This window comes from Choristoneura fumiferana, chromosome 21 (genome assembly GCF_025370935.1).
Source record: "Choristoneura fumiferana chromosome 21, NRCan_CFum_1, whole genome shotgun sequence".
In the NCBI taxonomy this organism is placed as follows: domain Eukaryota; kingdom Metazoa; phylum Arthropoda; class Insecta; order Lepidoptera; family Tortricidae; genus Choristoneura; species Choristoneura fumiferana.
Window position 1 is genome coordinate 4,987,425 of NC_133492.1, and position 25,771 is coordinate 5,013,195.

Consider the following 25,771-nt stretch of genomic DNA (forward strand, 5'->3'; position numbering starts at 1 on the left):
ATGCCTTTCAACTAAATTGGTTTAGTAGTTTCAAGGAAAATTTTGCTGTGACAAATGGCCAGACAGACATACAAGTGACAAGGTTCTGTTTTTTTTTTCTTTTGACATAACCAAACATGAAAAATCACAAACATTTTGTAAAACATTGAGTGCAATCCTTTTTTTTCATAGTTAATGCAGTTCGTTCCATTTAACAACAACCTATAAATTAGGTATATCTATAATTAGATTTAAAACTAAACCGAAAATTTATAAGCTTTAGGAAGAAAAGTGCTGCCAAATGAAACATTGCCAAACGATACATTACATTAGTGTAACATTAATGGTTCACACACAGTCCATTAACAAAGCACAGATTAATAAAATAGTTAATAGTGTATGTGTCTATTTGTATAAGCATCTTGATTTGATATTTATTTTTACATTAATTTTATTTTATGTTTTGATTTTTGATCCATTTATAAGTACAACTTTGTATAGGTATGTCGGCGGCCGGCACGGCACGAAATTCCTAGGCATATCGTGAAATGGCGCCTTTCATGAATTGGGTAAGGGACATTCGCCATATCGTTCAAAACTCAACGTTTAACGATTTGCCTAGTGACGTTTAGGCAAATCATGAAATTCCTAGGCATACATGAAACGCCGCCATTTCATGTTTTGGCCAGTTTAGGCAATCATGAAATTCCTAGGCATATCATGAAACGCCACCATATTGGTTCTGGCACTTCGCCGGCCGCTCCCGCGGCACGCTCGCTTCGCTCGCTCGGCTCGTGCGTTGTCAAACCTAAATTTTTATTTTTTTCGGCATATCACGATGGGCCCGGTATAGAGCTAGGAATATCGACGAATGCCTTGGTCTAATCGATCTGCCGTATTGTTTCTAAGGCACGAGTTTATCCATAACAAACAAGCAAACAAACACTACTTAGACATGTTAATAGCATTATTAGCAACACCTGACCTGACTCTAGAAATAAAACTGCATACAATGATAAATTATCCATGCACTACAATGTTGATATCTGCTCATAGAGACAGCCAGTTTCCCACTAACAATTAGAACAATTATGGTTGCCAACAGCCATTGTTTTACACGTGAATATGAGTGGGAACTAATAAAAAACTTGACTTTGATCTGCTGCACAAATTAGTAGGGCTAACATCATTGTATTAATACATAATGAAGAACCCAGACTCAAATACAAGCATTCAACCCTGCTAGTAGGCTACTACGAAATTCGAAAATCAAAGCTCGCGTCGCGTTGCTCTGTCCCTCTGACGCTTATACTATTTAATACAAGAGTGAGAGAAACGGTACAACACAAACCGACTTTCGAATTTTTATACCTACTTAAACTTTGTATAATTTGATTAATTTAAGACTAATTTTTCCATACAATTGACTCATTTGTTTCTTGGTATATCTAAAATTTTGGATCATATGTACATAACTTCAAATATGGACAGCAGAATTACAGTTGGGGCACAAATATCTATATAGCCATAGTGTCACATACATATATGTATACATCCCTTTCAAACCGAGTCGATATGATTGTGCAGGTTAGTTACAATTGACATGGATTGTACATAAGGTCCACTGTCGTAGCACTTACATGTGAATTTGAACTTGACATGGATTGTACATAAGGTCCATTGTCATAACTCTTTTCATACATGGCTAGGTTCGAAAGGGGTATACATCAACCTGATGGTGAGTAGCATAAAGGTGTAAAGGTGTTTTAGATCTCTTGGTAACACATATTATATGCTTATGCCCTTGGCTGTATACACACAATCAATACAACAGGTCACTCGGCATCAAATAACTTGACTATTTGGGATGATTGGTCTTCAGACACAGACTTCTGCAGCTCATTTTCACCACATCTCTGTGAGACGGCATAAGCCTAGGCTAGAGAAAGATGATAAATGTGATCCTGAACATCAGCATGTCAGACAATACAGGCTCGATAATAGACATTAGATAATAGTTGATTCCTTACTTGTTAAATAAATGATTATCAACTTTGAGCTTTGAGTATGCTCTGAAGTCATCTGGAAGCAGCATGACAGGTATTGAGACATGGCTCAGTTCATTTATCTGAAAAAAAGATAACTTTTACTATTTGCTGCTGCAAGCTCCATACAATAAAGTTGTAAACAATAAAAACTAATTTAAAGGTCCTCGTAACTTTAGCAACTCCAAAAATGACCCTGACTCGACACATAAAACATGTTATCATCTATTTATAGAGGCCTACATGCAACCGTAATGTCGCGACAAAAACATTTCAGATATTGATCAAGTGCCAGAAATTAAACCAGTATAAACTAAGCAGCGCGTCGATTTAAAAGTAAACAGTTCTAAACCATAACAATCCGGTCACGAAGGAAATGACATAATGCTATTGCGAGACCGCGAACCCCAGCATAATCGTCTTAAATCAGATTAGGCGTACATTGCCTTATTTTAACTAGCAATAAACACCTAAATAAAATTACTTACCGTATGGTTCACACCCCACATAAACACCGACAGCAAAGGCTCATTAGCACGAAACAATTTAACTTTCTGATGTTTAACACGAATGTGTTTCTTCTTCAACTTGCTCAATCCAGTGCTTGGAACGGACATTTTGGATTTGTTTACACTAAAACAGTCAAACACCTAAACTTATTTTGAACGCGGCCCTGCCTAAACCATTTTCAATTGACGGGAAGGATATCCAAATGTAAATGAAGAAGATTAATTTGGAAATTATTTCAGAAATACGACACCCATCAATAAAGAGCAAACGGCTTTTTGACAGACAGACGACGGCGGATAAAAAATATTCATAGACAAAACACGATTATTCAGGGATGTCAGACGGCCACTCAGAAATTCTTGTACCGAGCTGGCTAAAAGCTGGTACTGAAAACGAAAAACTGGTACACCTGTGCTCCGCTGCAACTGTAACGCTGCCAACACTGATATAAAATATAAACTGTGCCGGAAATCGCATCCTAGTGAAAAAATAGTATATTACTGGGCGGGAAAAGTCATTCCTGCCGAGGCCTGTATACTGCTTTTATCTAAATGTGCGAGGATATAAAACGAAAACATATTAATATATTTATTCGACACAATATGTTAATATAACAATCTACCTACAATCTAAACAAAATTAACACTTTAATAGTAATAAAAATAAACATTACTGATAAAAGATGCTACGCTACGAGTTATGACTTTGTGATGTGCCCAATAGGATATTTTCATCACTACTTGTAGAAGTTATTTTATTCTCGTAAAAATAACTGCAGAAAATCTTTGACAAAATGAAATTCATGTTCCCGCCTCAATTTTCATATTAAATATTTGGGTCTGAATCGTAATATTTGGTTCCACATACAATATAGTACTCAAAATAAATTAAAAAAAACTTATAGGATTAGTAAATATAAATATTATACATTTCTACTTTTAGTCAAAGTGGCAATTCCTAAACGCACAACATTAAAAAACATACCTTTGTTACAAAATATTTAGCAGTCCGAGAAGATAATTAAGTCAAAAACACCAATAATTAAGTCAATATGATTTGGACACAATCATTATTGGCATTAATGCAGAAAACAAAATTTTTTTATCTCGGTTTTATAGGGGCAGTAATTATCGAACGCACCGAAGACATATCACTTTAAATATTTTTTTTTATATTATACTGCATGTTGGATATAAAAATGTAAAATAAGTATATTGAGGAAAATAAATAATTCATGACGTAGACTTTTATCGGAAACGAGGCTTCGTTCGCTCAAGCAAACCATAGAAAAGGAAATCAACGGCCAATCTTGGTATTTTTGCATACAAGGACCGAGTAGTCTTGGTACATGGTACGTAACACAAATAAAAACTGGTATGTGTACCAAGAAGTTGGTATGTCTGACCTCCCTGCGATGCGATTATTTATTTATAGATTTAGAGGTGACCATAACCTTCATAGGTGCATAAAATCCGTTATTATTTTTCAAGTAACAGTAAACCACTATCTACCATATTTCTTTTGTCGATTTATATGGGGGCAGTTAAACGTTAAACGTAAAATCCCTGTGCGTGAAATTTCTAATACAATCTAAAATATTTTGCTTCCACTAGTAGCCGGACACATTTTTAATATGTCGAAGTGACAGTGACAGAACAGAAGTGTCAAATGTGTCAAGTAAACTGACAAATTGATCGGAATCTTTGGATCGGAGACGTCGTCCTCGATTTTAGTACTCTTTTTCTCAAATGTATTGCTGGTAGCTCTTTTAGTAAAACAAAATAATTACGATACTTACAACATGGTTATTCCGAGTCCATTCGTTTACTGGGCGCAGACAGAAAAAGAAGTTTCATTGAAGATTGATTTAAAAAATGTTATTAAACCCGATGTGAATGTTCTGGAAAGCAAGATTAAGTTCTCCGCCGAGGGCATAGGCGCTCACGGCAAGACACAGTACGAGTTTAGCTTGGACTTGTTTTCGTCTATCAAATCCGTGAGTATCTCATTTATGATTTTATGAAAATTAACTTTTTTATACCTGCACTTTCGATGAAACGAATACGCTTACAACACAGGTGACATAGGGTCGTGTTTACATATTTATGAGCGTTTCGTGCGTACTGATTTCAATCTAAACTCTTTATCGTCTGGGCTTACTATGTAGGTACTTTGTTCTTTATCTTTAAATTCGATAAAGACTATTTTTAATAAACCCTTGATTGTACATTTTTAATGAATTATTACACATGAAACCTAGAGTTTGAAAGTAAAGAAGCCCTTGCTCCACAAAGACATACTATTATAAGACTAGATGTACTTTTTATGCTAGTTTTTTTTTAATAATATTTAATCTTGACCTGTCCTTTTCTTGAAAAACTTTTTAAAATTTAATTACTGGTACAGAATAATATTTATTTACTAGACTAACTGGGGCTTCCAGACCACTGTATGTTATTTATTATGTACTAGCTGTTGCCCGCGACTCTGTCCACATAGTATTTGTTTATTGCTAACCTGCGGGAACTATTGCAAAAACTATTCTATATCCTTCCCGGAGACTCAAACTATCTGTAAGTATAGTGAATTTAATCTAAATTGGTTCAGCAGTTTAGATGTGATTGAGTACCAAATATCTTTACAAACTTTCACATTTATAATATTAAGGGGCTGTTTCACCATCCATTGATTAGTATTAACTGGCGGTTTAGTGTGATGCCGTCTCGTCGTGCCATATTTTTTTTTTTTTTTTTTTTTAATGGCTTTCACCCTTGCTTTTTTAGCAAGATGTATTTTGCCAATGTCGATGTAGAGACATTACACGCATGAGGAGACTGTTCGGTTTATATAATTTTGATTTCGGGGGGAGGAACAGACAGGAAACCTAAAACAAATAACATTTGGTTATGGACGGTACACTGACAATAACAAGACGAAACGATTTTTTTTTTTTTTTTTTAGCGGAGGGGAATGGCAGACTGTTAAGCATGCTAACATAAAAGGATAAAGTGAAGAGGAAGTATGAAATATATAATATTAAGCATGCTGCAGTTGCTACAATTTAATGTTGTGGCACTGTATAAATTTTATCAATATTTTTAAAAGAGGAGAATCTAGTATAGAAAGAAGTGTCAGAAAATTCATAGGGCGCGGAACATCCTTCGGCAATGCATCATACAGGGAATAAGTATGTTTACCACAATTGAAAAAAATGTGATCCAGGGTACCCTCATCAAGACCGCATTCGCATAGAGAGTTATCCCGTACTCTAATTTTTGATAAAAACACCGGAGTGCAGACATGACCTAGACGGAGTCGACAGATAGTAGAAGTGACCCATTTACTAGCAGAGCGAAAGTGATAAAACCAAGGTTTACGCGGAATTAATGGTTGAATGTTCCCGTAGTGTCGGCCTTTCTGGTGTCTGGAGAGGTTCCACATGTTCTGCCAGGAGACCCTTAAATCAGTTCGAGCGGACATCATTAGGTCCGATGGTAAGATAGTCTTATAATCCTGACAACCAATTGTGATGGCCTCTTTTGCCCACATGTCCGCTCTTTCATTTCCCACTATGCCACAATGGCCCGGAATCCATACAAGAGTAACTTCTAGTCCTTTTTTTTCACATCGGTTTAGAGCCTCTTTAATTTTCAAAATGATTGGGAGTTTAGTTTTCATTTTAAAATGATTTCCTACTATTGCTTGTAGACAGCTTTTAGCATCAGAAAAAATTAAGATTTTAGGAACGCTGTGTGATTCCGAGAATTTAATAGCCTCCAATATTGCGATGGATTCCCCAGTGAAAACAGATGACTGGGCTGGGCCTTTTTGAGTCAAAGCAATTTGGTATTTGGGAATCCATACTGCTGAACCTACAAAGCCATTGGGATCTATTTTAGAGGCATCTGTGAAGATGTGTAGCCAATCCTGCCATTTTTCTATTTTTTTATTAAATATGTTGTTGGCCGCTGGGCTATCCTTGTCAATGCCAAAATCAAGGATAACTTTTGGAGAATATATCAAAGACTCATAATCGGCCTCAAATATGGGGTTCATGTAGGTGGTATATAGCGGGGACGAGAGGTTTTTTAATTTGGAATACGACACAATGTATCTTGGCGTTTCCTTATGTGTCCAATATGTGTTTTCAGACACTTCCAGGGAGAGAGCCTCTAGTCGGGGTATAAGAGGATGGTTGGATACGGAACATGCCCTAAAAAGGAAACGGTCTGCTAAGTACTGTCTACGGAGGGAGAGAGGAGGATCTAAGCATTCTACCTGCATGGCATTTTTGGGTGAGGATTTCATTGCTCCCAGAGCAATACGTAGACACTTAGCTTGTATCAGGTCCAATTTTTTAAGTGCATTTTTATTGCAGGGTTCCACCACGAGTGAAGCATAGTCGATCTGGCTACGGATTATTGCATTATATAACAGTTTTTGGCAGTATGGGTGAGCGCCCCACCAGACTCCAGAAAGAGCCCGAAGAACATTAATGCCCCTTTCGCATTTTCCGGTTATGTGCTCCAAATGGGGTACACCAGTCATTTTGGAATCCAGAAAAACACCAAGGAATTTAACAGAGTCCTTGCAGGGAATAACCTCATACTCATAGTTAATATCTATGTTCGGGATGGATCTGTTACGCGAGAAAGTTACAGTACAGCTTTTGGATGGTGACAAAGATAGCCCATGATCATCTAGCCAGACCTTTAGATATCTGAGTGCCTCATTTAATTTTGAAGAAGCCTCATCAAACGACTGTGTAACGGTGTATAACGCTAAATCATCTGCATATTGGAGTATATTACAGAAGGGGGAGACAGATTGTTCAATATCATACGTATATAAATTATAAAGGAGGGGGGAGAGTACTGAGCCTTGGGGGAGTCCCTGCCATAGGGTAAGAGGAGTGTAGAAGCTATTGCCAGTTCGGATTTTAATTATTCTTCCCATAAACAACTTGCAGATAAAATGTACTATCCTCACAGGAATACTCAGCTGAAGCATTTTTGCTCTGAGCATAGGAAGAAGGACATTGTCATAGGCAGCAGAGACATCCAAGAAGCACCCTACAACATGGTGTTTTTTGGAGAGGGCTAGTCTAATGTCTGAAGTCAGTATGCTTAGGTTGTCTATGGTACTTTTCCCCTTACGGAATCCAAATTGTGTGTTGGCGAGTAAATTATTTTTTTCTACGAACCACTCCAACCTATTTTTAACTAAATGCTCCAATATTTTGCCTATTGTCGCGGAAAGGGCAATTGGGCGATAGGAGTTTGCTTCTTGTGGGTTTTTACATGATTTGAGGATTGGGATTACAATTTGGGTCTTCCATGCCTCGGGGATTTCACCAGACACAAAAAACAGATTAAATAGATTTAGGAGGTGGTCTTTTGCAAAGCGACTTAGTTTACGGATGAAGATATACGGTATGCCGTCTTCTCCTGGTGAACTGTTACGGAGGCCGTCAAGTGCTAACTCAAGTTCATAGAATGTGAAAGGGCTGTCGAGAGGGCCTAGCCCGCTAGAGGGAGGAGATGGGTCTATGCAGGATTCCTCAGGAACTGATGGAGGGGCTAATTTGTCTGCGAACTCTGCCAACCAGGAAGGGGGATTATGGGGGGATGGTCGATCGGGATCGAAGGAGCCTCTGAATTTTTTAATACTTTTCCATACCAGCGATGGGGGCGTTCTTGGATTGAGACTTTCACAAAATCCCTTCCATCCTTTCTTCTTCGCTTTTTTTAGGAGACGTTTAGTGCGAGCAGAGATTTTTTGGAAGTCAATAAAATCTTCAGAAAGACCGGAATCATTGTATTTACGTTCGGCGTTCTTTCTTTCTTTTATCGCCGCCGTGCATTCCGCATCCCACCAAGGAGGGGAAGGGATCTTGCTACTAGCAATTTTTTTCTTTGGGATGAATTTATCTGCAGCTTCTATCAGAACGGATTGGAAGTGGTTGTAGAGTCCAAGAGGGTTTAACAGGTTGGAGTCGAGCTCTTTTAGCCTTTTTTCTATATAAAAAGAGAAGTTTGGCCAATCTGCTTTATCCAATCTGTATTTAAGGAGGGGTTGGGGGGCGGGGGAAGGCTGAACAGAGGATGGTTGGGAAATGATAATAGGGAAATGATCACTTCCGTGTGATTGTCTCAGTACCTGATAGGATAGAAGACATGAGAGGTTGGGAGAGCAAGCAGACAAATCCAGAACTGAGTTGGGATTTTGTCCGGGGTATACCCGGTGAGTGGGAGAGCCGTCGTTAATAACTGAGACATTTATGTCATCAAATAGGTCCAAGAGGAAAGCGGAAAATGCGTCTGAGTGCGAAGAACCCCAAGACGTGTTGTGACTGTTGAAATCCCCTAGGATGAGGAGAGGGGGAGGGACCGAGAACAGGATGGTGGAAAGATCGGGTATTAAATTTATATTAGGATGTGGGATATAGATGGATACAAAGTTGATTCCCATGACATTAGCCGCAACTGCGTTAATGTCATGTGAATGAGGAGGGAGGGGTATTTGGGAGAAAGAGTAATCTCTTCTGATCAACAACGCACAACCAGCACGACCATCACCGCGGTCCTCCCGGAGGCATGAGAATCCCGGGATCCTGAAGCGGGAGTCCGGTCTCAACCATGTCTCCGAGATGGCCGCTACAGAAATGGAGTGCTCGTTGACGATTCTGACCAGATCAGGTTTTTTTGGGATAAGGCTACGGCAATTCCACTGAAGAAAATTGGCCTGGGGGGCCATTGGAGAAGGATAGCATCTCGGCAAGTGAAATCATTAAGGGGGCAACGTCGGGCGGTAAACAATCGCTCCATTTAGCGATTATATTTGTAAGAAGTTTGAATAACAGTTCCATAAGGTCATCATTGGGCGTCTCAACTGGCGTCCGTCGTGACGATAGGGCATAACCATTTGGAAGTTGAGATTGTGGGGTCGACACGATATTTTTATGGGCTTGTCGATCATATCCGGGAGACAGGGGGGTTCTTGATCTAGCTTTACGGCTGACCGTCTTACGGTATGAAGTCGAGATGGGCGATTGGGGAGGGAAGGGAGGGGGACCAGAGGGGGGAGATTGCCGAGGGGGACTAGGGTCTGGGTCAAACATAACCTTGGCCACGTCCGCGTAAGGGCGGCGTACGGCAGGGAAGCGAGAGGAAGCTTCTTGATAGGAGATGCTGTGCTCTGACATTGCCAATTTGATGGACTTTTGTCTACAATATTCCGGGCAGCGTTGGTCTGTCGCGTAATGATGGCCTGAACAGTAGAGGCAAGTCACTTGCTCAGGAGCGATGTTGCATCCTTCACCAGGGTGTTTTTGTGCACACTTGAAACAGCGAGCATCGGAGCGGCACTGGGCCTGAATGTGGCCAAACCTCAGGCATTTTCGACATTGGATTGTTGGGAGAACGTATACTTCGACCTTCAGCGATGTAAAGAAAGCAAAGACTTTCTCAGGAAGTTTTTGACCTTCGAAGGTCACCACAACAGTTTGAGTTGGAACCCAGGATGGAGGACCTCCCTCATTGGTTACTTTGCGTTGGAGGCGTCGGGCTTTGAGAATTTTGCCATGTCCGTCTTTAAGGTCAGTCGCGTCAACAAATTCTTCCATCGACCAGTCGACTGGTACGCCACGAATCAAACCCATACGGGAAACATTGTATGTTGGGATGTGGGCTTTATATTTATTTCTGGACAAACAGGGGTTTTCTAAGATGTTATTAGCATCCACAGCGGTCATAAATTCTACCGAGACACGGTTTCTGCCTACGGACTTTATACCATCTTTTTTAATATTTTGAATGTTATCTTTGAATAAAGCGAGGCCAACCTTTATAGGTTGAAGTGAGATGGCCGAGTTGCTAGACTCTGCGTCTCGGGAGATGTGTACAATAAATGGGCCACTGTCATAAATGCCGTATTTGCGGGAGTCCTCGTCTAAGTCAGGGTGTTTGTAAAGGTTTGCTATAGATGCATTGTCGGCATCCGTTCCCTGCATCACCTTTTTCCCTTTCGGTTCAGAAGATGCGGACGGCGATTGTTCCAAGAAACTAAGGCTACGCTTTCGTGAAATATTTTGCGTGTCCATCTCAATCGAGTTCATGGAGCTACCGCCGCCCGGATCCGGGGGCTCCTCGTTCCCCTCCATAACTTTGGCCCTTGGCCAACCGGACAGATGGGTTATTGAGTTAGATCAATATTATGTACTTATTAAACCACCACCAGAGAGTTAATTAGGAAGGAAAGTTATTTTAAAGGAAATATAACCTAAAAATTTAACAGACTCACTGCACGGCGCTTCTGTCAATCCCATCGTCGTGCCATATTGTCCAATAAATCTTTGACTTTGACTTTGACATTCGATGACGTCATGATCCGCTGACTAAATGAAATTGTGTAGAAAAAGGTCCATTGCAATGCCATTTTACTCATGCATATTGCATTTTTTTAGATCAAAGTCTGTGTTATTTACTTTATATTATAGCACTACAAACACCTAAATATAGGGTGAGATAAAAGAAAAAAAAACTTGTTTATGCTTGTATTTTAGAATGAATCAGACAGCGAGTACCCAACAACAGTGCGTATTTTTGAGAACCGAGTGGATGTGATACTGGTAAAGGAGACACCGGCATGGTGGCCTCGACTCACTGCCCAGCCGCAGAAGCCAGCGTGGGTGAAGGTATGTACCACATTTAAATTAAGAAAAGTAGCCATTTATTAACTTTTTTTAAACTAAATCCATTTGGTGCACCTGAAACATTTACATTTATCAAATCTTAGATGTTGTTGAGAAAATGTTCTGCTAATAGAAAAACAGACCTGGAAAATGAAAATAGCCATTTCATTTATATTATGTTGTTGATTTCAGATAAACTTTGACCTCTGGAAATCTGAAGATGGGCAGGACAGTGAAGAAGAAACGCGTGACGTCATGAAAGACTATCCAGGGATGTATGATAAACTGCAGAAGGAAGAGATGGGCTATAGGAAAGGTAGGTCCTTATGTTCTTACTTTAACAGCACATGTCTTTACAATTTATTGAATTAATACTTTGCCGAGGTCCATATCAATGAACTTTACTCGCCCGTGACCTTGCGATAGCTACGTCTGTGTAAAAAATGTGTGTTCATGCAGCTCCCCGTTACCAGATGTTAGTCTCACATCTGGTAGCGTGGTGAATGGTTCTATTTTCGTTTTACCAATATACAATAAAATTATGAGGCCACTATTTTCCTTTTGAATAGTATACAGGTTGATTTGGGAAATGGGAACAGGACTCACCCTACCCTATTCAGTTAGTTAAGGCTATTATATTACGATATACTCGTACGCGAGTACCTATTAGTGAGATTATATGGAATTCTTATTATTTTTATGAAATGGACTTTAATATCACTTTTGTCATTTTAATAGGTTTTTGTTTTGTAGATTCAGGATAGTAGTATTGTATGGAATTCTTTTATTTTTGAAAGAAAAAGAAAGAAATAAAATACATTTATTCACAACACAAGACACAACAATAATATTAAGTACAAATAGACAACACATAGGAAAGTATGTGTCATTGCGGTTTTTCATTTGCATTAGCAATTTTTACTGCAATAAACAATTTGTACACCGCTAGGTAAAACATGTAGGAAGTCTTTTCTTATTTATGTGTACCAACTGTATTTAACTGTTACTCATGTTTAAGCAAATAATAGTTATTTGTGTCACAAGGGAGCAAAATGGTGTATTTACGGCGAGGGCGTACATTGAATCCAGAATGCAGCGAAGGATTCTACAATAGAATCCTGAGCGTAGCGAGCCAACTACACCATTTTCATCTTTTGTCTTTAACGTTTTTTTTTTAATGTTGCAAACAAAAAGTAGTGCATTATCCTCTTGAGGCCCCATTACAGTTGTAAACCCAGCGGCTTGTAAGCCGGTAGTTACCGAAACGAGCGGCTAGAAACGAATAACCAGCCGCTTGGTACGGGGCAGATACCCGACTTGAGCATCGAAGAAAAAAAACTATTAGCGTAAAAACAAAAAAGTGTATTTCTAATTACGGCGGACATTTTGAACACTTACAGACTGTAGTTAAAGAAAGAAGGCATCTAATGTTTTTATTATCTACTATTTTTTCAAAATAAAAGCTATTTTGGTGTTTTGCTTCATTTTCTTTTTTTCTATATTATCTTCCGTTCCCATTTCCCATTTAAAATCACTTTTACGTAGCGATTTAAAAAGAGTTTTTTACTACTAGTACCCTTTCCATATATTCTTTTGCAAGAGATGCCTTGGGACTATCTAAGAAAATTTAACTGTGTTAAGTATTAAAATGCGCACTCTGTGGTCTTGATTAAAAACTGTCTGTGACACTGACATATCTGTCAACTTTACTTTACTTTCTATGTACGCCATTGTGTTGTAGCTCTACTGCTAATAAAACAATAAACTGTTATTCAAGTACTTTTATTGGCTCTGACGATAACATCTCAACAGGTTATGGGCCCAGACATCGCGAGTGAATAGAAATAAAGTCGGATCGGTCGTCAGAACGTGTTTTTTCCTACGTCTCGGTATTGCGTCGGATGCACGCGTGTTTGTAGCGCGGCACGTGGACGTTGTTAAGTACCAATGGATCTTGGAGGTCTTGGCGTCGCGACTGCGAAGAAGTTCGCAGGCGACAACTACAGACAATGGAAGTTCCAAACGACACTTGCCTTGAAGGCCAGGGGCCTGGGCGATCACATAACCTCTTCTATAGCGCCGGCTGGCGCCGATGAGAACGAGTGGAAGAAAGATGCCGCGAAGGCGATGTACGTTATTACGGCAAGCATGGAATTGCCTCAAATAAGTCTAATCGAAACATGTGAAACGGCGAGTGACATTTTTGTCAAATTAGACTCGATCTATGACCAAAAAAGTGAAAATTCCAAAATGCTGTTGCATGAGAAATTCCACACGATCAAGTTTATCGAGGGCAATAACATTGCCGAACACATTTCTAAAATAGAAAATATTGCGAAACAGCTAAAGGATGCCGGCGAAACAATGTCAGAAATGGCAATTGTGACCAAGATACTAGGGTCATTGCCCGAGCGCTATCGCATGGTGCGACAAGCTTGGCTGTCGCTCGAACCAAGTAAACAAACGGTAAACAACCTTACGGCGCGACTGTTAGATGAGGATTTAAGTTTCAAAGCTCAAGAGGAAACAGCACTGAAAGTGAACTATCTGTGCAAGGCTCAGGATACATTAAAATAATGAAGTTCTTGAACGGTAAATGGTATGATTCCACCATAAATAATGTGCTTTATGTGCCTGAATTGAAGAGAAACTTGTTCTCGGAGGGTGTTGTAACCTCAAAAGGTTTTTCAGTGACCAAAAACAAAGATTTTGCATTTATAAAAAATAGTGACGGAAGTGTTGCGGCTACTGCCATTAAACAACCTAATAATCTTTACAAATTGTTGATCAAGCCTATCTTGGCGGGCGGTGAAGCAAATATAGTAACTTTGAAACAATGGCACGAGCGTCTTGGTCATGTTAACATAAAGACATTGCGTGAAATGGTGCAAAATGGACATTTACCTCCTGTTGGTGATCTCAGTGACTTTTTCTGTGAGGCTTGTGTTATTGGTAAGCAACACAGAGTCCCTTTCAAGAAAAGAGAATCAAACGTGCAGAAGAATAAAGTGTACAGCGACCTCTGTGGGCCTATGCCAATACCATCTGTTGGTGGAGCTCGATATTTCATCACATTCCTAGAAGCAGCATCTGGATTTATCACCGTTTACTTCTTGAAGCACAAGAGTGAAGCGCTACAGGCCTTTCAGAAATATGTTCAACTAATAGAAAATAAATTTGACACCAAAGTCAAGCTGTTACACAGTGACAACGGCAAGGAGTACTGCAATGATGAATTTAGGAAATATGCAGGTGAGAAAGGTATTGAGTTAGAACACACCGCCCCATATACACCGCAGCAGAATGGCCGGAGCGAAAGGGCAAACCGCACAATCATGGAAAGTGCTCGGTCTATGCTGTATGCGAGACATCTACCTCTGGCGCTATGGGCAGAAGCAGTGCAGACAGCGGTTTACTTAATGAACAGAAGAAATAACAAGGAAATGACTCCATTTGAACTTTGGACTGGCTCAAAACCTACACTGACACATGTTAGAGCATTTGGTTCTGCTGCTTATATGCATGTACCTAAAGAAAAGAGAAACAAACTAGAGCCAAAAGCAAGAGGCTTATTCTAGTTGGCTATGAAAGCAACTCTGACAATTACAGGTTGTTTGATCCGGATACAAAGAAAATAAGTGTATCTCGGGATGTAATCTTCAACGAAAACGAGCTCTCTTCATTGATTGACAGCATGGGAGAGACATCAGATCACCCACTGACCCTTGATAGCTATCATAGTGAAGAAGGCAAACCTTATGAGTCCCATCTATATGGTCATGAAGCATTTGAGGATTTTTACCAAGCTATGATAGATGAAGTGGCAGTTAACGAATTAGATGAAAATCCAGAGAGTCAGGAAGAGAGCAGAGCAATGTATGATCAAAATAACGAGGGAAGAGAACAGAGATACAACCTGCGTCCCCGACTGCATAGAAGCACAGCAGCAGAAGCAAACTTAGTAGAAGTACTACCCAATACATACACAGAGGCTGTGAATAGCCAAGATAGGGAGAAATGGATAACAGCAATGAATGAGGAACTGGAGTCTCATGATACATGCAAGACATGGGAGCTTGTGGAACGTCCAGCTAACAAGAAGATGATTGGTTGTAAATGGGTTTACAAAATTAAGCAGAATGCTGATGAGACCACACGATACAAAGCTCGACTATGTGCAAAAGGCTATACCCAAGAGAAAGGGATAGACTATGATGAAACGTTTTCACCAACAGTACGCTATGATACCATTAGAATGATGCTGTCACTGGCAGCAAAAGAAAAATTGAAGATGGCACAGTTTGATATAAAGACTGCTTTTCTATATGGAACCCTAAAGGAAGAGGTTTATATGGAACCTCCACCTGGTCTAGACACAGAATTAATCTGCAAACTCAAAAAGTCTCTGTATGGGTTGAAACAGTCGCCCAGGTGTTGGAATTCTAAATTTCACTCTTTCATGGAGGAAAATGGTTTTGTAAACTGTCAGAATGACAAATGTCTGTATATATCTCTGGACCATAAAGTTCCCTTATATTTACTTTTGTTTGTAGATGATGGGTTATTATTGTGTAAAAACCAAGAGCTCATTGATAAGTTCTTAATCAACCTGCAAAAACATTTTGAAATAACTATTATGAGTCCAAAGCAATTTGTGGGTTTAGAAATAGAAATTGAAAACAATGGGTCAATCTTTGTACATCAAACTAAGTATATTAATAGCTTGCTCCACAAATTTGGAATGGACTTATGTAAAACTAGTGCACTGCCAGCTGACCCTAATGTAAAGTTAGATAATTGTGAAGGATCAGCTGACATGCCAGATGTACCATACCGTGAGGCGGTAGGCTCACTCATGTATGCTGCTATAGGTAGCAGGCCTGATATTTACTTTATAGTATGCTCACTGAGTAGATACTTGAACAATTTTAATAATGTACACTGGGGTGCAGTAAAAAAGGTGTTTAAATATTTGAAAAGTAATAAAGATTTGGGCATACTATATAGTGCAAGTGTAACTGAGGATAGCAACACCAAAGGTTTTTCTGATGCTGACTATGCAAATTGTACTGTGACACGCAAATCTATAACTGGCTATGTGTTTATAATGAATAGTGGTGCTATCACCTGGAACACTAAATTACAGAAGTGTGTAGCTCTGTCTACGACAGAAGCTGAGTATCTAGCTGCCTGTGCCGCTACGAAAGAGCTTGTTTGGATTAAAAGTCTCATGAAAGAAATTGGTTTTTCAGAAAATATCAAGCTATTAATTGATAATCAGAGTACAATCAAACTGATTCGTGGCGCTAATTTACATAAGAGATCGAAACATATAGATATTCAATATCACTATATTAGAGAAAAACTTCTTGAGAATGTAATGGATGTTGAGTATTGTGAAACTAAACTTCAGGCAGCAGATATGTTTACCAAGAGTCTTCCTAAACCTCAGTTTGAATCTTTGAGAGGGATGATTGGTATGTGTAGGAGAGTACGCATTTAGGGAGGGTGTTAAGTATTAAAATGCGCACTCTGTGGTCTTGATTAAAAACTGTCTGTGACACTGACATATCTGTCAACTTTACTTTACTTTCTATGTACGCCATTGTGTTGTAGCTCTACTGCTAATAAAACAATAAACTGTTATTCAAGTACTTTTATTGGCTCTGACGATAACATCTCAACAAACTGGTTCAATTCTTCATAAGCTAAGGTAGTTTTTAAAGTAATTTGCAGAAAAAAAGTTGTGATAAAAATTTAAAAATCACCTTTGAAATTGAAATTTTTAGTGTACCTACTCAAATTATTGAGTTTTATTTTTTGTTGTAAAATGTATGATGACACGAGTTAAAATGGAATTGTTATTTGTTAGACCCTCTATCTCACTACTTCCGAAAAAAAATTCACCGTCATAGGTCAAACAGTTTAGCTTACCACTAAGAAATTATTCCTGAAATCCGACATTTTTAAAATTTTCACTATAACGCTCATAACTGAAACAAATGAAAATCGCTGAACATACATGGGGGTCGATTCGGTAGCTCCTAAAGGGTTCCCTACCTTCGGTCTTCGTTTGATCCACCCCCGTATACATCCTGTATAGGCCCCATGTCAAATTTCTGTTTTCATAATTTGAACCTAAAGTCAAGTAAAGTTAAAATTTAAAATATAATTGTAAACAATTCATTAGCAATTACTGAGGACGTAGGGTTGGCTCTGCTCACGTCTTACGAATCACGCTGTATACAATTAAAGTGTTTTGCTCTTTTTTTTTCTTCTATTTTTTTCGAGGCTTAAGTCACCTGTGTGACTATGCCAGCTTCATTGGAAGACTCGATGGCCACATTCATCAAACACTTCTATTGCGATGTCCAGATTATCTGGCTGCAAAGGAGTGCTCGATGAACCTGTAAATTCGTACTGCATCTTCCGATACCGGACAACTCAAAATAATATTCACTGCACCATTCAACAGGTCCAAATAACTCAAATACTTCTCACGGCTATCCTAAGTCAATACACACTCTACCAAAAAATGCACTAAGTCCTCAATCCTATTGCAATCCGTGCATCTTACTCTTATAGTGACTTCTGACGTTCTGATTATCACTTGAAAACCTAACAAAATACCTCAAAATTCCAGAAGACTACAAAAAGGTGTACCTCATAATCTACAACCTGTTCCAATTCGTGGGTTTCGCCTACGTGTTGGCGGTTATATTGGTACGCTACATAAAGTTGGAGGAGCAGTCCATCGCGGATACTTACGAGCACGTCGGCTCCGCCATGAAGTTCTTACAGCTGATGCAGTATCTGGAAGTCATGCATCCTATGTTCGGGTACACTAAGGTAAGCATTTTGTGACTAATTTTGATCGGAAAGCGGAAAAAATATATCTATTTAGTCCGTAAGTTAGATTGTCAAAATATTACTAATATTTATTAATACTAGTATGGGGGTCAGATGACGCTTACTTACCTACTGTTTTACTCTGTAAGCACCTAATGTTTCGATACTATGTAAGCAGTAATTTATGTAACATTATTTTCTCAATGAACATTTATTATTATTATTATTGTACACTTTTTCTTTCGTTTGTTTTTCTTTTTCTTATTTAAGAGTTACTCTTACTAACCTCCCGACGCAAAAAGAGGGGTGTTATAAGTTTGACCGCTATGTGTGTCTATCTGTGGCACCGTGGCTCTTAAACGGGTGGAGCGATTTGAATGCGGTTTTTTTTATTATTTGAAAGCAGGTTTTCTAGCGATGGTTCTTAGACATGTTTTATCAAAATCGGTTTAGCCGTTTTTGAGATATTGAACTTTGAAGTGACAAAGTCGGGGGTTTTCCAACTTTTTGTTGGTTAGGTCACAGAGTACATATATAACAGAGAACACAACCTAGTACAAGCAAATGGTATCACCCTAATACTGGCTATTCAACTGGCTATTTTTCTTTCCTTCGATTTTCCAATAGATGGCACCAGTGAGAACACAAATAACACGATACGTATTGCCATCTAGTGAGACACTAAGGATACGGTACACTGACAACAACCAACAAGCTCACCAACTGAGCCTAGACGACTAGAGATACGCATGATGTCTCTGTCTTATTTACGTCAGTAGAAGAGAATGGCATGTTTCTCTCAAATAGTTTCGACGAATGTGAGCAAGCGCGGGGCAAGCCCAGCAAGCGCATTCCGGTTATTCGCCATCTAGCGTCACAATTGCAAAACACTACGAAAGCCTCATAGCTGAAATGTAGCCACATGTAGCCTATACTTTCGTATTCTCAATTTATTATTTTTATGGTGTTTCTTATCTTCAAATTGAGGAGTTGAATTAAGGTTGATGTGAAGTTGTGTTTATAAAATATGCTAGTCTACTTAATTCGGCTTATTCTCATTTTATTATTTACAAATGTTAATAGTAGTGCCATCTATTGTTGTTTTTTTGTATTAAATATAGCTTGTAGGGATTGGTAGGTCATGCTAAGTTAGGTTATCATTGTAGCCGATGAATGGCTCTGCTCTTGTCTCTACTCAAAGCTGGCTCCTTAACCTCTTTTTAGGACATGTCGGCTATCTTCTTCTTTATTTGCTTTGTAGGGGAGACCGAGGAGAGTTGTGACAGAGAAGAGTAGTGACATCGACGATTTTTGGAACTTATTTACTGCTAGAAAGCTCGCAACAGCGCGTGTTTGATAGCTCGAGACTTGAACGAAAAAACGCGCGCTATTGCAAGGTCGCTAGCAGTTATTAAGTTCAAAAAAATCGGTCAAGTGCGAGTGCAAGCGACTCGCGCATGAAGGGTTCCGCACCTCCGTACAATGTCTTAAAACATATAGTTCAGTAATAATTAAAAACGTTGTCACTACTCTCCTAGTTTTCCCCTATAGTCAATCCTGGGCCTCCCTCTTTTTCGCTTCCCTTCCACTTTTTCTTCTAAGATGACATTTATCAACGCCATCCTCATGTCATATATGACCAATCATTGTTCCTCTCCGATTCTCTATTGTTTCTATTAATGTTCTGTTCCACTCTTTCCTTAGTGACTCTTTCTGTCCAACTAATCTTCTCCATTCTTCGCCAGCACCACCATGTTCCAAACTCAAATCAATCCAAACAATAACCAACAAAAAATTGGAAAACCCCCGACTTTGTCACTTCAAAGTTCAATATCTCAAAAACGGCTAAACCGATTTTGATAAAACATGTCTAAGAACCATCGCTAGAAAACCAGCTATCAAATAAAAAATCCGTATTCGAATCGGTCCAGCCGTTTAAGAGCTACGGCGCCACAGACAGACAGAACCACACAGACATACAGACACACAGACACATAGCGGTCAAACTTATAACACCCCTCTTTTTGCGTTGGGGGTTAAAAAATGACGACGTTGACGCGGGTCAAAGTTCGGGAGCGGCAGTGTAGGATAGAATAGTAGGATTCTCCGAGAAAACTAGAATCCGGCGAATCGGTATTAAATCGAAGTCTAACTGGTGTTATGTAACTGCAGGGCGGCGTGCTGGTCCCGTTTCTACAAGTGAGCGGGCGCGCCATGGTGCTGTTTGCGATGATTGAGGCCGAGCCGCGGATGCAGACGAAACCCGTCGTGTTCTACCTGTTCGTGGTGTGGAGTTTCATCGAGGTCGTCAGGTAACAGATACAGCTATATCTTAACAAGTTTTGCAGGTGGTAGGACCTTGTGCAAGGTCCGCCCGGATTGCTACCACCATCTTGCTCGCTAATCCTGCCGTGAAGCAGCAGTGCTTGCACTGTTGTGTTTCGGCGTGGAGAGTGAGACAGCCGGTGAAATTACTGGCACGTGAGGTATCCCATCTTAGACTTCTAGGTTGGCAACGCGTCTGCAATACCCCTGGTGTTGCAGATGTTTATGGGCGGTGGTGATCTCTTACCATCAGGAGACCCACTTGCTCGTTTGCCATCCAGTCGAATAAAAAAAAAAAAGTTTGTGTGAGACACTCATTAGAACCTATCAAAATATATGAATAAAGGCAGCAGTACTTCCCTGCGGCAGGCTCCTGCTCCTACTGAGTGTTACATAGGAACTTAAAAAGATTTAATTTTAATAGCTTTTATTTAGGTAAAAAGTACAGTCAGCAAAAAAAAAGCTTGTATTAAAATTGAAAATTTTAACAAAGTTGTAAATTTTGGAAAATGGAATCTTTCAAACAGTAAGAGCTAGGCCAATTGGCTTGAGGAAATTAACTTCATATGACCTCTTTAATGTTCCCTTAAAGTTAACGAAAATCAAAAATAACAACGTGTAAGTAAATAAAAAAAGGTGCAAAAAGGATATATAATGAATTCGCTCTAAGAACGGTTTTTTTATTGATTCAGCGGTACGCAACTCTTCATACACGTATTTTTAACAATTTTTTTAAACTTATTTTTATTTTGCAGATATCCGTTCTACATCACTCAACTATACAAGAAAGAAGTATATATTCTAACCTGGCTACGATACACCATGTGGATCCCACTCTACCCGCTAGGAATTGTCTGCGAAGCCATCGTCCTACTCCGGAACATTCCTTACTTCGAGGAGACCCAACGGTTCACTGTATCCATGCCGAACGCTTGGAATTTCACTTTCCATATGCCAACGTTCCTTCGAGTATATTTGTTAGTATTAATGTGCCCAGGTATGTACTTTGTTATGAGCCATATGCATAAGCTCAGGACGATTAAGCTAAAGCCCAAAGTGGTTATTAAGAAATCCAAATAGTTCCTACTACGTTACGATAGGACAAAATGTTGTTTTAGTACGCATTTGTTGAAATACATGTTCTAATTTCACGTCAAGACCGGGGCGAGAATAGGGAATATTACTGCAATTTTCTGCCGTAAGAGTGCAGCACTAGCACAAACCATCATAAACATATTATCGATTAATCTGTCATCTCCCAGGATAACAGGATCAAAGGAATTTGGGCACAAATTTGTGCCTCTGGGAGAGGACAGGTTAATATGCTTTGAGAAACTTGGCCCAATTCGACAAGAGTGTGTATTAGTCCACTTCTCTTGCTGACGGTTTAGTTAGATGAAGGATGGTTTGTGAGGTGCGGTTCGTACGTCAACAGTTACAGGCCGTACATTAGCCTCGCCTCGCAAAAATATTTTATAGTAAATCAGTGCAAATTTCTGCCATTGAGTTGCAATTCAATGAGGGCTATCGCGTATGAATTCGCCACTAGAGGCGCTAGTATAGCGTGAGGTCTCCGAAATGTCAAATGTCATAGTTTTTGGGTGAGCTACGCGGGTTTATTTATAATTAGAATAATTTTGTGAATATTTTGCAATATCTGTAATTAATTATGGCAAATATGCATTCCGGGGCAATGCATGTCTGGGTTTTGAAACAGTTTTGTCTCTCGGAAACCTTTGTCCTCCCTTTTTTCCGAACAAAACGGGGCGATGCAACACTGTGGCATGCTCGATATTTTTATGGTACGTAGTGTATTAAATATGATTTGAATATAAACTTTGTTTTCACGCCCGTAATAACAGACTTTGAAAGCCATACTTAAAAACCTCACGCAACAGTGCGCCATCTAGTGAGACAAAAAAACGATAGCCCTCATTATTGATTATTATTATTACACTCAGGGCGTTTATTCGCGCGTTTCAACCGCCACATTTATCTGGTCACATTTTTTACGAATTGGCTGTAGATTTTGACGTCGTTTTTACTATTATTTGTTAGAGTTCCTGTGTTCTTACCAAATAACTAAAAAGCTGTATCAGAATATTCGGCCATTATTACGGAAGTGTCCAGAAAAATGAGACGGTTGAGAAGCACGAACAATTGCTCCAATGTTGTAGAATGTAGAGTAAATGGGCCTGGGACAGCGTTGATTTTATTGAGCGAGTAAGTCTGCAACTGGTATACAAAGAGTAACAAAAATCCTTTACGATAATAGGGTACTTGACAACTCCTGAAATTGCCATATCCTACATTATATGTTAGTATGGGAATATAGATAAGTATAATACATCCAGCCAATGTGTGGCGATGTAATAAATTTGGTTAAAAACTTAATCTAGTTTTTTTTTATATCTATATAGATATTAGATATTTAAAAGACAGGCAGCACGCCAAAATTCGTCAGGACAAGAGGCGTAGGCCTGATGATGATGATTAGATATTGTATAAAGAAAAGCGTATATAGATGTCTCTTTCTGAAACGCTTTTCTTTATACAATGTCTAATCATCTTCATCAGGCCTACGCGTCTGTTCCAGACGAATTTTGGCGTGTTGCCTGTCTTTTAAATATCTAATATCTATATAGATATTCAAAAACAAAGCAAATTAAGTTTTTAACCAAATTAATTTCATCGCTAAACAATGGCTGGGTGTATACTTTATCTATATTTTCATAGTTTCGTAGTCGCTTTTCTTTATGCAGAAAGTATAGCGCATTACATGTGACGACATATGCAAGATGATGTCTTACTCTGTCTAGTCTTTAATTACAAATCTTTATAACTCTGTTATATGTAAAGGTAGCTTAAAAAATGTTTTTTCTATTCAATAACATACATTGTGAAGCTTTAATTTATAAAATAAATAAAAAAATAGTCAAACACCACATTAAGTACCTACTTAAAGGTATTAGGTTCACATTTAACTCGCTCAATATAGTCGACGTAATTAGGTATTATGTTTGTGTCTAATTAATGGAATTAAATATTTGGTATTATGTGGTATGGTGTATGTATTTTATTTAGATGTTACTCGAGGCTACGCTGTAGTCGGTATTATAAGACTTGTGTAGTACTTGATAAGGTGTAATTTTCTTTTATACGTTTTTGGTGGTAGATGCATTTATTTTACAAATGACCAGAAATTAAATGCCCAAAAAATGTTTTGTCTCTCTTATTTACATGAAAACAATGTTTTATGGAGCTAAATGGATAAATTTATTTTGCTAACGCATGTAACGTTTAACTCGATTTATTGTGAATATTCATGTGCCTATTCTTGAATGTTAATTAACAGTTTCTGGTCAAAATACTAAGATAATAAGTAATAAGTTTGGGGATGATGTCCGTACTCAGAGACGTCAGTCAATTACAATACATAATTAAACGGTTCAGCTCACGATTGTAAGTCAAGAACGTGAGTCCGGCGCGTGAGTTGGACCGATTATTTTTTTATATTTTTCAAACCTATGTCTCACGAAAACTAAATAATATTAGGTACCTACGTCAATTAATGTTAAGTTATACCGGTTGTTACAAAAATATCCATAATGTGATTACCATTAGAGATTAGGGATGGGCCGAAATTCGGCCACGCGGGCCCTGTACGCACACCATTGAGTTTCTTCCCAAGTGTCTGATAAGCTCATGGTAAATTTCAAATGTAATTTCGCGCATAAATTCCGCAAACTCAGAACTTTTCACATGGTACAGTCAAGTACAAAGATATCGACACGACCAAAGTTACAAAAATACGTATACATGACCTTAATATTAAGCCAACAAAGTAGTGTATACATATTTTTGTAACTTAGGATTAGGATTCGGGATTAGGTAATTTAATTGGCGTCTTTAAGTGCGGTGAGTTATGTAATGACCTACGCTAGCTGAGCGGGTTGAAGCCTGTTGAAACATAGTATGAGCAGCGCTAACTGCGCGCGTCGCGTGCATAGGATTGTACCTGCACCCGAACCCGCGAAGTGCACCCGCGCCCGCGAAGTGCACCCGCCCCCGCTAGCGTAGGCCTCAAGGGATATTAGGAAATGTTTTTGTATTTGTGCTAGGGTGACGGCACCAATCATGGACATGTTAAGCACAGTAGTATCCAGTAATAGACAGCAAGGATTCAATGCCTCATAGCTCACCAATCATGAACTTTACCAGTTATGATCATCAGTTATCTGCACATAAGTGCTATTAGTTTTAGAAAAAGTAGCGTCCGTTTCTTAATATTGGGTTAGCGGAAAAAATATTCCATTATTGGTTCCTGCCCATGCAGCAGTCATGGGCTACTCACCCTAATTATTATAACTTTAATAATTTAAGTTCTCAGACAGGGCAAAAAGCAATTCATATACGACTTTGTTTTATAGTTTTGTACCAGTTGAAAAAATAAAAATATTCGTTAAAACTTGTTTTTTTTTCTCATTCAAGTTTAACTACTCAAACCTTCTGTGGACGGCGGCTGTTTCTTTAATGCACTTACAAGTAGGGTTGTAACGGAACTTCGCTTCCGCCTCCGTTACTGCGGAAGTTCCGCAAGAAATCGTATCATCGCCTCCGCCTCCGCACTTTTTTTTGCGGAGTTATAACGGAGGTTTATTTCTCATTTCACTATCTTGGAGCGTAACGGGAACACGGTCGGGGTATGTCAAATAACACACGACAGCCTCGGTCAACCTATCTCGTTGCTTGGACGTACGAAATTGTAATGTATATGTTTGATTGAACCGCGATTTTTTAAAGTGATTTTGTACAAAGTTTGTATGACGCCGAACACAAGTGAGATTTGGCAGTTTTTTTTTTTAATTTAGAGATTTTTGAGTTGAATAAAGCATAAACTACTATTTTTTCCACATCCACTTTCACCTCCGCATCGACGGACGCGAAACTAGTCGCCTCCGCATCCGCCTCCGCCTCCGCTAAGAAGGCCTCCATTACAACCCTACTTACAAGTGGAATGGACTCCGTTAAACTTACAATGACTAACTGCATGGATCTGCTTCCGCTGAATAAGAAGTTGGAGCGACTCCTAGCGCCACCTAGTGAGCAAATATCAAAACACTCCAATACCCTGCATCGCGCCATCGAAGTTTCTCAACTCGGACGCATGTTTGTATACAACTTCTGACGGATTTCCGTCGGCAAAACATCGGCCTAAATCGGAACTTTATTGTACTCTTATCACAAAGACATAAGCTCAACCTTTGAGGACAAGAGGATACAACAGAGATCTATCTCCAGGCAGGTGTTGACACGCGACCGAAGTCCGAAGGAAGACCCTCGGAAGTTGCATATATGCGTCGAGTTGAGA

The 25,771-nt window shown here is 39.1% G+C and overlaps 2 protein-coding genes and 1 long non-coding RNA gene across 4 annotated transcripts in view; 2 read left to right on the top strand and 1 right to left on the bottom strand.

The window, feature by feature from the left end:
* The window catches only part of PIP4K (phosphatidylinositol 5-phosphate 4-kinase), a 30,569-nt gene extending 27,709 nt beyond the window's left edge, over positions 1–2,860 (bottom strand). Inside the window, exons 1-2 of one of the 2 annotated variants that reach the window (XM_074104300.1) lie at positions 2,513–2,860; positions 2,010–2,107 (exon numbers count right to left, since the gene is read on the bottom strand). In XM_074104300.1, the coding sequence (XP_073960401.1) occupies positions 2,010–2,107; positions 2,513–2,641 (227 nt within the window). In that variant the 5' untranslated portion in view covers positions 2,642–2,860. The remainder of the gene's footprint in view (positions 1–2,009; positions 2,108–2,512) is intronic. The other variant, XM_074104301.1, reaches the window with a different exon arrangement.
* LOC141439885 (uncharacterized) overlaps positions 1–24,872 on the top strand; it is a 158,042-nt gene extending 133,170 nt beyond the window's left edge. Inside the window, exon 2 of the long non-coding RNA XR_012452652.1 lies at positions 21,717–24,872. This is a non-coding gene — a long non-coding RNA (uncharacterized lncRNA). The remainder of the gene's footprint in view (positions 1–21,716) is intronic.
* On the top strand, positions 4,210–24,872 carry Hacd2 (3-hydroxyacyl-CoA dehydratase 2). Its single transcript, XM_074104302.1, has 6 exons — positions 4,210–4,530; positions 11,098–11,229; positions 11,419–11,542; positions 17,870–18,075; positions 20,248–20,387; positions 21,156–24,872. Exons 1-6 carry the CDS (start codon positions 4,336–4,338, stop codon positions 21,478–21,480), a joined length of 1,122 nt encoding a protein of 373 aa, XP_073960403.1. The 5' UTR covers positions 4,210–4,335; the 3' UTR covers positions 21,481–24,872.
* Positions 24,873–25,771: the final 899 nt, after the last annotated feature.